The sequence below is a fragment of the Gopherus flavomarginatus genome, chromosome 2, assembly GCF_025201925.1.
Source record: "Gopherus flavomarginatus isolate rGopFla2 chromosome 2, rGopFla2.mat.asm, whole genome shotgun sequence".
Classification (NCBI taxonomy): Eukaryota; Metazoa; Chordata; order Testudines; family Testudinidae; genus Gopherus; species Gopherus flavomarginatus.
This window is the reverse complement of record NC_066618.1, coordinates 156,389,954-156,405,732: the sequence shown is the minus strand read 5'-3', so window position 1 is coordinate 156,405,732 and position 15,779 is coordinate 156,389,954. Positions and strand designations below refer to the sequence as shown.

Sequence of the window (15,779 nt, the reverse complement as noted above, 5' to 3'; positions counted from 1 at the left end):
GGGGAGTAGGATAGGAACTTCCAAGTGCAAAGAGTTCCTGCCTCAAAGCTGCCCTTCATCCCAACCACACGCGTATCTGTGTATCTTTTCTGCTGAAAGGTGATCTCCCAGGTGACTAATCTGTGATTTAATCAGGGTGAAATATCTTTCTAGGGACTGTAGAGCAATTTGTTTCAGCGTTAATCACCCACTACTAGTTTTCAGCCATTATTCACTTTCCATAAAGTCGGTTTCCAGCAGGTTCACAAGGAAACATAAAACCTATTAAATATTGCTGGCACACCAGAGTACATTTTAAATTGTTGGGACACCTTATTAGTGCTATCTCAGAGAATGTAGCAGTTAGCAGTAGCCTTTATCTGAAGTGCATGGTCCCAATTAAAAGATCCTGAAAGCACTACCTATTTGCTAATAGTATAGAAGATTTAGGGGCAGATTCTGCCACACTTACATTGAGTAATACCTTCCTCCTCAAGTGGTCCAATTGAAATCAGTAAGGTGTAAAGGTGGAAGAATTAGTCTGTTTCACTTTTCTTCTTCCTTGCATTAATCCTATCAAATGGGGTCCACTCTAAGAGGCCATTTCAGTGCCACACCCTCTTTCACACCACATGCTAACATGGCTTCCTTTATGACTTCTCACCGTTTCTTTTTGGCTCGACCTTTCTGTTTTTTTTTCTTCTTCTGTCTTGATCTGCTGGACCCTCTTACCCACATAGTTGTCTAGGACTGCAGTTTACATGAACAAACCATCAGAGCCTGGATTCCCATGATGTTTTTTGTTTAAGGGTGTTACTTTGAGCATATCTCACATGGTCTTTCTTGCTTACACCAGCCACCCATCTCAACATTCACAGTTCTGTGGAGCAGACCGTTTGCACCCGTGTCTTCTTGTTGCCCCACTCTCAGCACTATACATTAAAACTGGAAGGGCCACCATTGAATAGACTTCCCTTTTAATCATACTGATATCTTCCTGTCACATGATATACCACTTATCTCTCTCCATGTGAGCAAGGCATTTGTTATCGTAGCTCTAATCTCATTTTCCACTTCCTCATTTTCCTGGAATCTGGAACCCAGATACTTGAAGCTGCATTTTTGTTATTGCCTGAGCATTATACTTCAGTGTTCACATTGTTGAAATTACATACCATATTCTCTGGTTTTCCTCTGCTTATTTTGAGCCCAGGTTTCTCCAATACGGTCTACTAGGCCGTTTCACTGCATAGTCAAATTAAGTATTAACATGTGACACGGGTTTGCTTTCCTAGACCAATCACATATGCCAAAAGGAGCAGATCAGAGCCGTGACTCAATGAAGTGTGTCATGTCCTGGCTTATTGTTAGTATGTAAGGTAAGCATCTGTTTTACAGGTGAGGAAGCTGCAGCATAGGATGAGTAAGTGATTTGCCCAAGGTCATAGAATCAGGACTAGAACCCATGTGTTTTTAATCCCACTCTCAGTTATAAAAACCAGATCACACTTCTTCCAAGAGCTGAGACCAGAAGCTATGAGTTCTGACTCCCAAGTCCTTGCTTTTACCACCAGACCGCACTCCCTTCCACACCTGGGATTAGAATCCAGGGGTCTGGACACCCATGTCCTCTGTGTTCTAACTATTAGATATCTCTTCTTACTGCAGTCTTAAAAAAATCTCATTACATACACTCATTACGTGCTAATTAGAAACTATTGTTAACTTGCCTTCTGAAAAAGGTATCCACTGAAAGTAATAGGTTTATGCTGACGGGTTGCAGGGTTTCGGAATGACATTGTAACATTCTCTCTGCTCATGTGATTGTGGTGTGGTTTTCCATTATATACAGTCATGGAAAATTAATCTAAATATTCGCTCTTTTCCTGGAACTAGCAGGTCGGTAGCCAAAAGCTCCACTGATCATCTGCTCATCAACTTACAGAGCTGCAACAGAACAGAGTGCTCATTACTCTCTCTCTTTCTCTCTCTATATACACACACTCTCTCTCTCTGGCATTGTTTTATTGAATTCTTCCCTGCAGGATCAATATTCCTGAAGGGGGAAGGATAGCCAGCTCATAAAACACATCAAGCCAGCCATCACTATACCAGGGACCATTCTAACCAGACAGAACTGAGTTCACTCCTTCAAGCTCTGTATGCACTGAACTCCCTTTAAAGCCAATGGAAGTCCTGCAGACAAAGGGCCTGTGGAATTGGGACTTGTGTCTCATTTAACAAGAGACCAGTGGAAGAAAGTTAAGAGACTATGCAGAGGTGAAGAATGTGGTTTGTGACAAGGGCCTCCTGAGGAGATGGCACTGTTTAATATATAGTTTACACCCTAAACAGGTTTAGACTGAAGGAAAGGGGAGTGGGAGTGACTGACTAAATTAGCTATCATGCAGTAACCTTAAGGTGCCAGTTTGCATTACGCCCCCTTTACATCACTCTGGTAGCATGAAAGGGCATGAAACATAAGCTAAAGTAGAAACCCTTGTGGCCTAGTGGCTAGAGCACTGTACTGGGACTCAGGAAATCCAGTTTCTCTTCCTAGCTCTGCTGCTGGGTGACCTTGTGCAACTCACTTCCTTGATCAGTACCTCAGTTTCCCCATCTGCAAAATGGGGATAATGATCATGACCTCCTTTGTAGAGCAAGTTGAAATCTACTGATGAAAAGCTCTTTTTAAGAGGTAGGTATCACATTGAAAGAAGACCGTCTACACAAGCTTTTGAACTACTTTAATTAAATTAGTTTACGTTAGACTGGTGCAATTTCTTGGCCTAGGCAAGACCAAACTGAGGCCATCATTTACAAGTGCAAATTCACCATGCAAAAACATGGTCTTCTGTGAACCAGTCTGCAATAAGCCCTCTCCTAATCACCAACATCAGGCCAGGAGCTCTTCTCCCCAAGCATCAAACTTTATCTTCTTTCCCTGTGTATAGTGGACCATTTCCTAAAACAGCAGCCACTTTCTTTAGTGTTTTTAGAACAATGTAACTGGTTAACGGTCAAATGTGTGTGACTAGCAGAGGGATCCCAAACTGGTTTATTGGCAAACATCTGAATCCATGAGCCATCCACTTTCTCTTGTCATTATCTGAATCTTCCCCCAGCTTGTTCAGCCAGAGTTTAACAGATGATGTTTAGTGAGGCTACAGCCCCAAAGCAGGTTCTGCCTCTTTATGGCCCTGGTGTTAATTCTAATTAAAAAGGTTCATGATTTCTTGGGAAATTCAGCCCCATGGGAAAGGAATCGATTGAATTTAAATAGAGATTTATGTTTGGTATCCAGCAGCCACTGTTCCACACCATGTTTATGTAGGAGTTTTGTGCTGAATGCTCCCATTTCTTTCTATGCAGGTGCGGGTCACAGAGTCTAAAACTACTGAGCTCCAAACAGCCTACTTCAGTCTTATTTCCAGGGTTTCAACCACTGGTTAGGAGCAAATTTCCCCTTCGCCTTTGCTAAACAAGCATTAGCCTGGAGGAAAGTACTCCTTTCTGTCCAAATAAGACCCATCAGAACGCTTTGTCTGGACTAGACCTTGTTCTGCAGTGTCTCTGTCACCCCGTTAACTGCAGCCAGATAAAAAGAGAATGCAATTCATCCCCATGCAGAGGGCCAACACAAGGCCTAGGCATTGCTCAAATCCTAAAGATGGCTTAAGTGATGTGTAACCTTCATCCTGGCCCTTCTGGACAAAGGTGAATTGCACCCAAAGAGAGCAGAAGGAGAACAGCCCTGGCTGAGCGAGTTTTATAGTACATGATCCCTAACTCTCTCTTATTTTCCAAATACAGATTTGTGCCTCTTTTCTCAGATGGTTCCATGGTCATGTGAGACCAAAGGCAGCTCCAAGCCCATCATGACTGGAGCAGTTTGATGCACTGTCATTTCCTATTAAATTTTCTTCCAAGACAGCAGGGCCAACACACAATATTTTTGGTAGTGGAAAGCTTGAACTTAAAATACTACCTCCTGTTCCAGAAGGGGTGACTGCCTGTTCACAAACATAAAGACAACTAAAACCCTTTTGACTTATTCTATAGTCACCCATTTTGTGCTTAAATACAGTAATGCTGCTGGACTCCGTCAACTCAGATTTTAGGGCCAGATCCCCAGCTGGTGTAAACTGACTTCCATGGAGTTCAGACATCCAGCCCTAAAATGTCTCATCTCTTGCATAATACAAGCCATAGAATTTCACCCAGTAATTCGTGCATCGAACCCATAATTTATGGATGAACTAGAGTGAATCTTCTAGGAAGACATCCAGCTTGATTCAAAACTTCCCAGTGATGAGGAATTTACTTTATCCCTTAATTACTCCAATAATTTATCACTGTCATTTTTAAAATGGCAACTAATTTACAGTTTCAATATTTCTGCCTTCGCCTTCCAGCCATTGGAGTTGGTTATGCTTTATGCTTAAAAATTCAACATCCCGCATCAATCTGGAAGCTCTTTTTTTACATCATGTGGTGTTTCTCTAAGAGTAGCTGCATCCAGTAAGACAGTAGGAAGGAAGACTAGAACTTCCTAGAAGTGACACCAGTACTGATGTGAAGATCAGCCAAATATGGCTACTGTGAAAGCAATCAGGCCCCTCTCTCTCCTTCCCTTTCTTTCTCTCTCTCTCTCTCAGTCCAGATGATCCATTTCTCCCCAGTTCTACTGGCTCTGGCCAGTACCTGAGAAACGAGATTGATTCTCATGCTCGGATTTGGCTACATGGCAGCCTGCGATGTGCTGTTTCATTTTTCATAAGCAATGGAGTTTGCTCTGCTGTCCTTAGCCAATGTTTTCTTTTCATGCTAGCATTGGTAGGTTCCCAGCTGGGCTGAAGCTGCAAAATGTAGACCCAGATCTCAAGCACACCAGAGTTTGGCAGTGTGTGAATGAAGGGTTTTGGTTCAGACCCATCTTTCACTTGTAAAGCATTGTGTATTTACTATTTGTACTGTGGTAGCACCTAGGAACCCCAGTTAGGGACCAGAACCCCCTTGTGCTAGGCATTGTACATACACAACGAAAAGTCCTTGTACCGTAGAGCTTACATGGTCCTAAACCAAAGTGCTCTGGGGGCTGTCAAGGTGAAAGATGCTGTATACAAATACACTCCCATGACATATATCCTTGGACTAGCTTTTCAGCAAACTAATGTAACTAAGCTAGTTTCCTTGCAACCTTTTGCTTTTTCAGAATCCCATGAAAAGTCTGAGAACCCACAGTATGTTAATGATTTTAAAGTATTGGTTTTACATCTGCCATTTATTATAGACAGGTGTCTTATGTCAACAAAAGCATCAATTGCAAAGCAGTAGAAGAAACTCCCTCCCCCTAGGGTGTCTTGGTCTTAGGTTTGTTTGAACCAAGCAAGATAAAATCAGTACAAATCCAAACCATTACCCAGAATTTGAACTGAATCCAAACCAAACCTTTTCTGGGACATCAAAAGTTTAGTTAACTTTTTATCCTTTTTTCCTTCTTATTTTGCCAAAATTTTAGATGAATGCTGATCAGCTGTGGAGGAAACCTCTTTCCCTGGTCCATCCTCCCATCCATCTGTAATACACTAACCATCTTCCCATTGAGATTCCCTTGTCACTGGGTTGGATACTGTGCTTATGACCTCCACTGGGATAAATTGATGTAGCTTCAATGGAAGCATGCCAGTTTATACCAGGGAGGAGCTTCAAGCTGATCCCTAATTTGAAGTGCACTTTTTACATGCTAGAAATGCAGGTAATTTGAACCTTATTTAGGGCCTGATCCAAAGCCCATTGAGGTCAATGGAAATCTTTTCCTTTGCTCCAAAGGCTCTTTGGGTCAGACTTTTAATATATCGTTTATTGAATGCCCAAGGTGAATGGAATGCCATGGAAAATGTTCTCCAGGTTCTTATAAATAACACTTAGTACAAGGCCCTGTATTCTGTAATGAGAGCCATATGGAGGGGGTTTCAGTGCAGGGATATTTTATCTTGAAATAAAACAGTTGTAACAGTTGCCTGCTGACCAGAAGACATGGAGGTAGCCATATGATGACTGTACTTTCTGCACAGGCGTTGTTTCCAGGCATTACAGAGCACCCTCAGCCCAGAGATTGAACTCTCTTTGTAAGGCTGGCTCACAAATCCTAGAATCTAGTTTCCTAAAACTGTCTCCAGATGCCATGATGTGATTTCAAAGTGCAGTGCCGCCAGTTCAAATCAGTGAACCAGGCACGTTTCAAACATTCAGAGTCCGATCATGTGGCAGGAGCCAGGCTAGCTCCTGAACAGATTTAGGGGCCTGAAGCAAGGAAACTCCATGAATCCAAAAACTCAACGATCCTTCCTTCCCCTAGATTGCAGAGTCATGGCCTATCCAATAATAGCATCTCCTCTGGTTGTGCTCTCTGGCCAGCATAGCCACCCACCTCCTCTAGTCTGCTCCCAGTATCCCCACTTCAGTGCCTCTGTGAAGAGGAACTCTGTTGAGCACCATCTGCAAAGGCTCCCAGCCTTGTGACCCCCCTCCCTATGCAGCAGAGCTGCACTGGATTTGCTGCAGGCAAGGCTCTCTACTGCTGCAGAGCAGGTGACAAGATTTCTTCTTACAGGTCTGGTGCCAAGCAAAATGCCAGTTGGCCACCCTAGGGTCTGAAGACACTGTGCTGCTTTTGGATCCACTGAATCTTGACTGTACTGCCCCCACGCATCGCTCCCAGAGATGTTTGTGGAAGTTCCACCCATGGACTGAGTTCAAATCAAGCAACAGAGCTCCAAAGTGTGGGTCCAGGGGAAGAGTTTTTTGCCCATACAATTTAGCCTAGGATTCCCTCAACCTTCCCAATGTGCGTACCTAGCTTTTAATATTAGCTACATTCTAGTCAATGACCTGTTTCCAGAAATGAGCAATAAGGGTTGCATCTATTTAACACCTGCCTATGTTCATTTCATGACCCGTAGATCCAACAACTTTTTGTGCTTCCTTTTGAAATCAGAAATCAAATCACAGTTCTATAGCCTCTTTCTTTCTTTCTTTCATCCAACAGAGTAATGGGGAATATTGTTTATGAAAAGTTTTAATAACTAATAAACCTGGTAAAATAGTATTAAGGTCAAACCTTTTTAATATCTCTTTAAAAACTGTGGAATACAGAAGCCAATCCCACTATGTTATGATCTTAAGAAGTTGATGTTTTTCCAGGTGGTTATTTCCAGGTTGATATAAAACCAGGGCAAAGAGAGACACACATTTCATCTCTACTTAAGAAAAATGTATTTTATCTTTATCTTTATCTTGCTCTTCAACTTTATCAGGTTATTACCATGGAAAGCACATAACTTTACATGCTTTTAGGCTACTTCCCTTTTCCAAATTAACTTTCTATTTGTGCAGCTCCATGAACATCACCTAAAACAGCTGGAATAATAGATAGCAAGGCAGATACTAAAAAAGGTGACAACCCAAGTGTAAATGCTCAGTTACTATGGTGATGGGAGCCAATACAGTAAGATAGATGGAGGGGAGAGAAAAATACTACAACATTGCAGAGCAATGGCCCAAACCATGCTGTGCTGAATGTAGCATTTAAAGTTAATATTACAGAAGGCCCCATACAGATGGATGCTTGTGTCTATGCAGAGCCCCACCAAATGAGATACCACATGGGTGTAAGAGTCTGACTACGCAGTTCAGAGTACAGGATCAGGACCACAGAGTGTAGCATTTATAGTAAGGGTGTGGCAGAAGATGCTACTGTTATTGTTTTTATTACAGGGGTGCCTGGAAGGCCCAGCAAACACTTCAGGTCCCATTGTGCCAGGTGCTGTGTATACACAGAATAAATGGCAGCCGCTGCCCCCAGGCGCTTAGAGTCCAAGTGGACCAGGCAGATAAAGGTCAGGAGGTTCAACAGAGACATCAAGTGATGTGCCCAAGGTTGCACAGAGCTTTGAGACCCTCGGCCAAGGTGCTGTAGAAGTGCCAATTATGGTGCCATTATCTGGATGGAACATTCACTGTTTTTCTGCAGCCATGCTTTCCAGCCCTATCAAGGGTGAACAAATGCTCTCTCATTAAAGCAGAGAGATTGTCACCAAACGTGGAGACATCAACAACCCACTGAGCCTCCATAGAGTCCGGTTTAATTCTCGGCTGCGTCCACACAGACCTTTACACATACACATGCTAGCAGCCATGCACTATTAACACCACCATAAGTGACAAACAAAAGTCTTGGCCAAGCAAATCCTCCCTGCATGTAACTTCTCTGCATTCTGCAAGCTGAGGGCTTGCAGGGTGAGGCAGCTGTCTCTTAAGATGAGACTTCCTAGCTTTCTTTGGGAGCGTCTGAGTGCTTTGCTATTCTGGTGCCGTGCTGGCTGGTTCAATGCCAAAGCACCTAGCAGAAAAAGAGGAAGGAGCAGGAATGCTACAAGCAGAGGAATTCAGACTGCCCTGTGCCTGAAAGCACTGCTGTCTAGAAAAACAATGAAACACTAGAGTGAATTACCATCTCAATTTTTGCTGACCTGACTGAATTTCTGACCTTAATATGTATCCCTATTACTTCAGTTGTCTCTTCTAAGACTCAGTTGTGATTCTGTCCCCTGAAGCATTGCAGCTGCAGAAAGGGAAATAAAACATAGCCAAGTAGTTGACAAGAGCATCCCTTTAACTCAAGGCATGTTATCTAGATTCATGAATTATGCCAGTCTAACTACTGTCTCCCTGCTAGAAATGCAGATGGAATTTGCTCCTCTTATATTCAAAGCCATGTTGCTGAGGTACTTATAAGCTTTTCCTGGTATGATGAAAGGCAGTCTTGTATTTGACGCTGCTGTGGGACTGAGGAGACATGGGTTAAATTCCTGTCCCTGCCAGAGACTCCTACTGTAGGCTTGAACAAGTCACTTATTATTATTTATATTACTGTAGTGCCTAGGAACCCTAGTCACTGACCAGGACCTCAACGTGCTAGGTGCTGTACAAACATTTAATCTCAGTGCCTCGGTTCCCCATCTGTAAAATGGGAATAATAATATTCCCTTCCTCCCACCCTGTGTCTGTCTTCTCTATTTACATTTTAAGCTCTTCACTGCAGGGGCTGTCTCTTACTATGAGTGTATATATAATACCTAGCACAAAGGGGTCCTGATTTCAAGTGGGTACCTCTATACAGCATAAATTCATAGACTCCCAAGTGCTATTGCAATACAAATCCAAAAAAATGAAGAACTCAGTAATACAGAGTGGCTGGTCCTCTTGAGGGCTGTGCTTTGCACTGAGAGGGGTGCTGTCTGTCGAAGAGGAGTTCACCTACATAGCTGTCTGGAGGGGAAAATAAGGTTAGATTTCATATTCAGACCAAATACTCATAGACTTTAAGGCCAGAAGTGACCATCATGATCATCGTATCTGACCTCCTGCACGTCACAGGCCACAGAACCTCACCCACCCACTCCTCTAATAACCTCTGGCTGAGTTACTGGAGTACTCAAATCTTGATTTAAAGACTTCAAGTTACAAAGAATCCACCGTTACCTCTAGTTCAAACCAGCAAGTAACCCAGGCCCCCTGCTGCAGAGGAAGGCAAACCCCACCTCCAATACCAATCCAGGGTCTCTCTCAATCTGACTGGGGGGAAAATGCTTTGTGTGGAATAGACCCTGAGCATGTGGGTGAGACCCACCATCATTATAGAGAAAATAAATAATAATTAATGTGGTAGAACTGTACTGCCTTATATTGTTTTTACATGTGGGAACCATTCAGATATTATGGTGATGGACACCAATGTAAGTAGGTAGGTAGATAGATGATGGGGTTTCTGAGGATAGATTGATCGATTGATCTTGATCAAAACAATTTACCAGTTGAAATGACTAAGAACCAGGGAACAGTTCAGTGAATATTGGTATCATTATTATTTATTTATTTGTATGGAGGTAGTGCCCAGCAGCCCCACTCTTGGAGCAGAACCACACTGTTGTAGGTGCTAATGGGTCTTTGTGCATTGCTTACCCTACCACTCCATTGGAGGCAGCCATGCTGTCCCATACTATAGGATTAAATAACTCCCTGTTTGGCTTGTGGTCACACTCGGGCAAGCACAAACCTCAGTGCTTCTGTGTCCATTATCAGATCGTTAAATGCAAACCAAAAGTCGTGTTTATTTTAACATCCCGCTATTTGATCTAAGCATCATTTCCCACCATCACCAAACACACACACACACACCGTCAGCTTTTCATGTTTGCTCACAGCACTGTTAAAACATTCTCCAGCTCTCTTGTGAAATAGCATGGTAAATTTCCCCAGACTTCTCCTTGTCATTCGATCTGACAGTTCCTTCCCTAGGAGATGTTGGCTTCTCCCTCTTCTATGCAGCTGCAAAAAGAGCCAAAGTCCATTCTGGGATGAAAACTGCCATCTGGCTTTTCCCAATCACAGCCATGGTGAAAGAAATGTTGAACAATGAGTTTTCTTCTGCAGTGAGACACACAAAGTACTTCCTCAGCCTGTTAGTTCACTTGGAATAAGGAGAAAGCTTGTGAAGTTGTCCATTGCACTGAATGATCACCTGATGTAAATGGATGCAGTCAACTGAGCATCTGTTTATACCAGCTAAGGACATGGCCAATTCTTTATCCTTTTATTAAGGGATGGGAGAACTGAACTCTAAAGTTAGGCTCACAGAACACATAAGGGACATGTGGAATATGTCTTTAGTGGGACTTGAACTAAGTACCTTCTGAGATCAAAGAAGCTCCAGTACCTGAGCTGAAAAAACACTCTCCAGTGGCCATTTATAGGAGCACCACATATATTTTCTCAGATACTAGCCCACTAGAGAGAGAGTCCATGGAATGGATGCATGTTGGCAGATACTCATTGATATGAATTTCAGTCCTCTTTTTTTTTTTTTTAATGCCTGGAATGCTGACCCTTCCAGATCAGTTTTTTAAGGGTGATTATTCCCCTCTACTCAGCAGTGGTGAGGCCACACCTGAAGTATTGTGTCCAGTTTGGGCCCCCTCCCTCCCGCCCCCACTACAGAAAGGATGTGGACAAATTGGAGAGTCCAGCAGAAGGCAATGAAAATGATTAGGGGGCTGGGGCACATGGCTTACGAGGAGAGGCTGAGGGAACTGGGGTTATTTAGGCTGCAGAAGAAAAGAGTGAGGTGGGATTTGATAGCAGCCTTCAACTACCTGAAGGGAGGTTCCAGAAAGGATGGAGCTCGGCTGTTCTCAGTGGTGGCAAATGACAGAACTAGAAGCAATGGTCTCAAGTTGCAGTCAGGGGAGGTCTAGGTTGGAAATTAGGAAACATTATTTCACTAGGAGGATGGTGAAGCACTGGAATGGGTTCCCTAGGGAGGTGGTGGAATCTCCGTCCTTAGAGGTTTTTAAGACCCAGCTCCACAAAGCCCTGGCTGGGATGATTTAGTTGGTGTTGGTCCTGCTTTGAGCAGGGGATTGGACTAGATGACCTCCTGAGGTCTCTTTCAGCCCTAATCTTCTGTGATGGGTAGGTTTTGATGAATGGCTCGACTTGAAAAATGTTTGAAAAATAAAAGTTCTTAAATTGTCATAATGTCCCATTTTGACATTTCGGAAACAACACATTCTGCTTTTCTGGTTCAAAATGACATCTTTTGAAATGTAAGCTAAATAGAGTTTAAAAAACTAAATATAAAAAATGGTCAACACTGAAATGAAACTTTTCAAAATTATAAGAACAAAATACTTTGACAGACCCCCTCCCCCCAAAAAAAATCATTTTGTTTTGTTTTTTAGTTCACAAAAAAATTGAAGATTTCAATTTTTTGTTCTGATTTGGGTTTGGAAATTTTTTGGAATCATTAAAATTTTCACAGGATGTTAAAACCATTTCCCATCCAAGCTGTAATCTATTATCTGGTGCAGTATATTAGGAGCACTGGGGATTGTGATGGTTCTGAGATTTTATACCATTGTACCTCACAAGCATCTATGGAGCCATTTCTGATTTAGATGGGTGTAACTGAGATCAAAAAGAGGCTGGAATATGACTGTTCCATAACCATGAAATCACTCACTGCCTATGAGAATTAAATTTAATTCTTCTAGTCTCTGAAACAGAGACATGGACATACTTAGCTCTGTTGTTAAATAGGACAAGGTTGCAAGGATCTTTCATTTGATACCTTAAATCCACTGTGCATATCCTGATCTTCAGTGGTGGTGAATACTCATAACCAACCTCTGAAATCAGGCCATAAATACTCCCAGATACTTTCTATAAGAGATCATTGGTTGAAACTTTCCTTTCCCCATCAACTGGCAGATTGCTGCCCTCCCCCCTAGAGATCACTGTGTTTTATTGTTGCTCTATGAATCCAAAGTGTGATAGAAATGCAGAACATTATTAATAAGAGAGTCAATTTCTTGAAATAATCTCCACTGGGGTTAAGTTTGCATTTTAATTACATTTTGAAAATCAAGTTGTGGTCACATTGGTCAGATACCCACGCAAACTCATCCACTGAAGTCAGTTGAATTACACCAGGGATTAATCTGAGTCATCGTGTTGGGATTATCTCTGAATAAAGAGCTCCAGATCTGCATGAGAAATAAGATCTAGAAATATGAAGTGACTGGCAAAAAGGAAAAAAGTCTCAACTTTTAAAAACAATCTCAACATTCATAATTTTGATGCCTGCATGAACAGAATACCAATGAGGCTAGCAGATATAGCCGCAAGTCCTCCTGTGTAATTAGAAACGCTCTGTAGACAGGAAACAGCAGCTTACAAACTCACTCGTATTCAGATGAGTAAATGACATCAGCATCTGTTGCCATTTTCCTTCCACGTCCCACCATACTGATGGGTGGACGGGTTCTGCTGACTTAGCTCCTTTTCATATATTTTTGCAAAGTAGAAGCATTTATTGTTGTGTTTATACAGCTGAAGCTCACACTGCACATTCTGCCTTTATTCATGGATTCAGCAGGCATCAGTCTATATGGAGAACATGGCTGCTGGGTCTCAAAATGAAAGCACGTTCTAGCCCAAATTTGCCAGGGTTCCTTGCTTTCACTCCTTAGTCTTTCCATACGACTTCACCAAATCCAGGACCATGCTCCCTACTGCTTTACACAGTCAAGACACAGGGCAAATATTAACTAGCTCAGGTCCTGGAGCAGTAAGTCATGCCAGCCAGGGGCAGCTCCAGGCACCAGCACGCCAGGCGCATGCTTGGAGCAGCAAGCTGCAGTGGGCACTCTGCCGGTCGCCACGAGGGTGGCAGGCAGGTTGCCTTTGGCGGCATGCCTGCAGAGGGTCCGCTGGTCCCGTGGCTTCGGCGGACCTCCTGCAGGCTGCCGCCGAATTCGCGGGACCGGGGACCTCCCACAGGCAAGCCCCCAAAGGCAGCCTGCCTGCTGTGCTTCGGGCAGCAAAATGCCTAGAGCCACCCCTGGTGCCAGCACATGCTTCAGCGTGCGCTGTACGAGCCTGTCTGGAACCCTAGGTAAATTATTCAGCTTCACTGCTGCAGGACCTTGGCTAGGTAGATTAAGGCTAGCTCAGATATATCTGCTTGAGCTGCAGTCAAACTCCATGATTGCAGTGTAGACATACCCTGAGGCAAAGCACTGGAGCACGTGCTTAAATCCATCTGTACTCAGCAAAGTGCTTATTAACACTGGGATTTTCAACAGAGCCTAAGAGAGTTAGGTGCTCAACATCCCTAGCTTCTCTCAGGCTCATTTGAAAATCCCACCGTTTACAAACACTTTGCTGACCAGAGATCTACTTAAGCAGGCCCTTAAAGTTAAGCTCATGCTAAAGTGCTTTGATGAATTGGGGCCCAAGAAAGTAGTAGTATAGCTATTGGATAGATGAGGCTGGGTCTTTATGCTTGGTGCAGCTGATGAAGCAGCGCAGGTTGGTGCTAGAGTGCTCCAAAGGGAACCCTAAGCAGGCCAGTGATCTGGCCCACAGAAAGGTACAGGTGAATTGCCCAAGGTCACATGATGAGTTCATTGTGCAGCTAGAATTAGAAGTCAGGAGTTAAATGCCAACTCTCTCAGTTCAACACCGAGAGCCCAAGACAACACTGCCTCTCTAAACTAGCAAGCAGTCATGTAGCATAATGAAAAGTAAATGGAAAGCAGCAGTAAATGTGGCATTAAGAGCAACAGGACTTCAGTACTTAGCATTTATTGAGTCACAGCAGTGCTGCCTCAGAATGCTTCAGCATTCAATGGTATAAGCAGCTCATCTGAGATCCTGGGAGTGCTCTCTTCTGTACTGAGACAGTATCCCAACTATGACATGAAAATATATTGCCAGCCTGCCTCAACTTGATTTCTGTTCCCTCCATGGTGATGTCATGTGGGTTCACTGACATTCTGAGAGTTAGGTTCTGATCTCCTCCATGCCAGTTCAAATCCAAAGTCTGCAGAAGTCACTGGAGCTACTCCATATTTACACTGGGGTAACTGATCAGAAACAGGCATGAGAGCCACACACAAAAAAGTCATGACTCAAGACAAGTTGCCCTAATGCTTTGGCATTGCTATCCAGAGTCAGCTCTGCATTGAAAGACACATGGGCTGGAATGTTCAGAAGGGGTCACCATTGGCCTATCTGCTCCCAAATGAAGTCAATAAAACTTCTAGGCCAGTGCAGGAACCTTTTGAAAGTCCCATCTGCTGTATCCTAATTTGCTGCTGTGGATGATATTATAATACCCAGTACTTCTATAGCAACTTTAATTTGAAGAGTCTGAAGCACTTTCCGGACAACTAAGTAAGCCTCACATGCTTGTGAAGTAAGTAAGGGATATGGCTTTCTTCTCCATGGAATGGCAGCCACCACAGAGGTTCAGTGCAGCATCTGTGCAACAGCACAGGGCAGTAATTTAGGACACAAAAGGAATAAGCAGCCCATACTTGATTTAGACATTGAGGAGACTTTAACTAGGCCAGATACAATGACCTGTATTTGAATTTTGCAAGCATGTGTTGGGGTAACACCCCTACAGTTATGAAAAGAGCTGGGGGTTTTAAAGGACTAAGGTTTTCCAACACAGGCACTCATAGAATCATAGATTATTAGGGTTGGAAGAGACCTCAGGAGCTCATCTGGTCCAACCCCTTGCTCAAAGTGGGACCAACACCAACTAAATCATCCCAGCCAGGGCTTTGTCAATCCTGACCTTAAAAACCTCTAATGATGGAGAGTCCACCACCTCCCTAGGGAACCTATTCCAGTGCTTCACCACCCTCCTACTGAAAAAGATTTTCCTAATATCCAACCTAGACCTCCCCCACTGCAACTTGAGACCATTGCTTCTTGTTCTGTCATCTGCCACTTCTGAGAACAGTCTGGCTCCATCCTCTTTGGAAGTCCACTTCAGGTAGTTGAAGGCTGCTATCCAATCCCCCCTCACTCTTCTCTTCTGCAGACTAAGTAACCCAAGTTCCCTCAGCCTCTCCTCGTAAGTCATGTGCCTCAGACCCCTAACCATTTTGGTTGCCCTCCACTGGACTCTCTCCAATTTGTCCACATCCCTTCTGTAGTGGGGGGACCAAAACTGGATGCAGTACTCCAGGTGTGGCCTCACCAGTGCCGAACAGAGGGGAATAATCACTTCCCTCAATCTGCTGGCAGTGCTCCTACTAATACAGCCCCATACGCCATTAGCCTTCTTGTCAACAAGGGCACACTGCTGACTCATATCCAGTTTCTTGTCCACTGTAATCCCAGGCTCCTTTTCTGCAGAACTGCTGCTTAGCCAGTTGGTC

General features: G+C 43.5%; 1 protein-coding gene across 3 annotated transcripts in view; it reads left to right on the top strand.

Moving 5' to 3' along the window:
- The window catches only part of ANTXR1 (ANTXR cell adhesion molecule 1), a 250,183-nt gene that overhangs the window by 164,832 nt on the left and 69,572 nt on the right, over positions 1 to 15,779 (top strand). Inside the window, exon 18 of one of the 3 annotated variants that reach the window (XM_050940027.1) lies at positions 6,596 to 7,035. The exons of the other annotated variants lie outside the window; for them this stretch is intronic. Within the exon in view, the coding sequence (XP_050795984.1) occupies positions 6,596 to 6,808 (213 nt within the window). The 3' untranslated portion in view covers positions 6,809 to 7,035. Of the gene's footprint in view, positions 1 to 6,595; positions 7,036 to 15,779 lie in introns of those variants that run through there. 3 annotated transcript variants of the gene reach the window in all.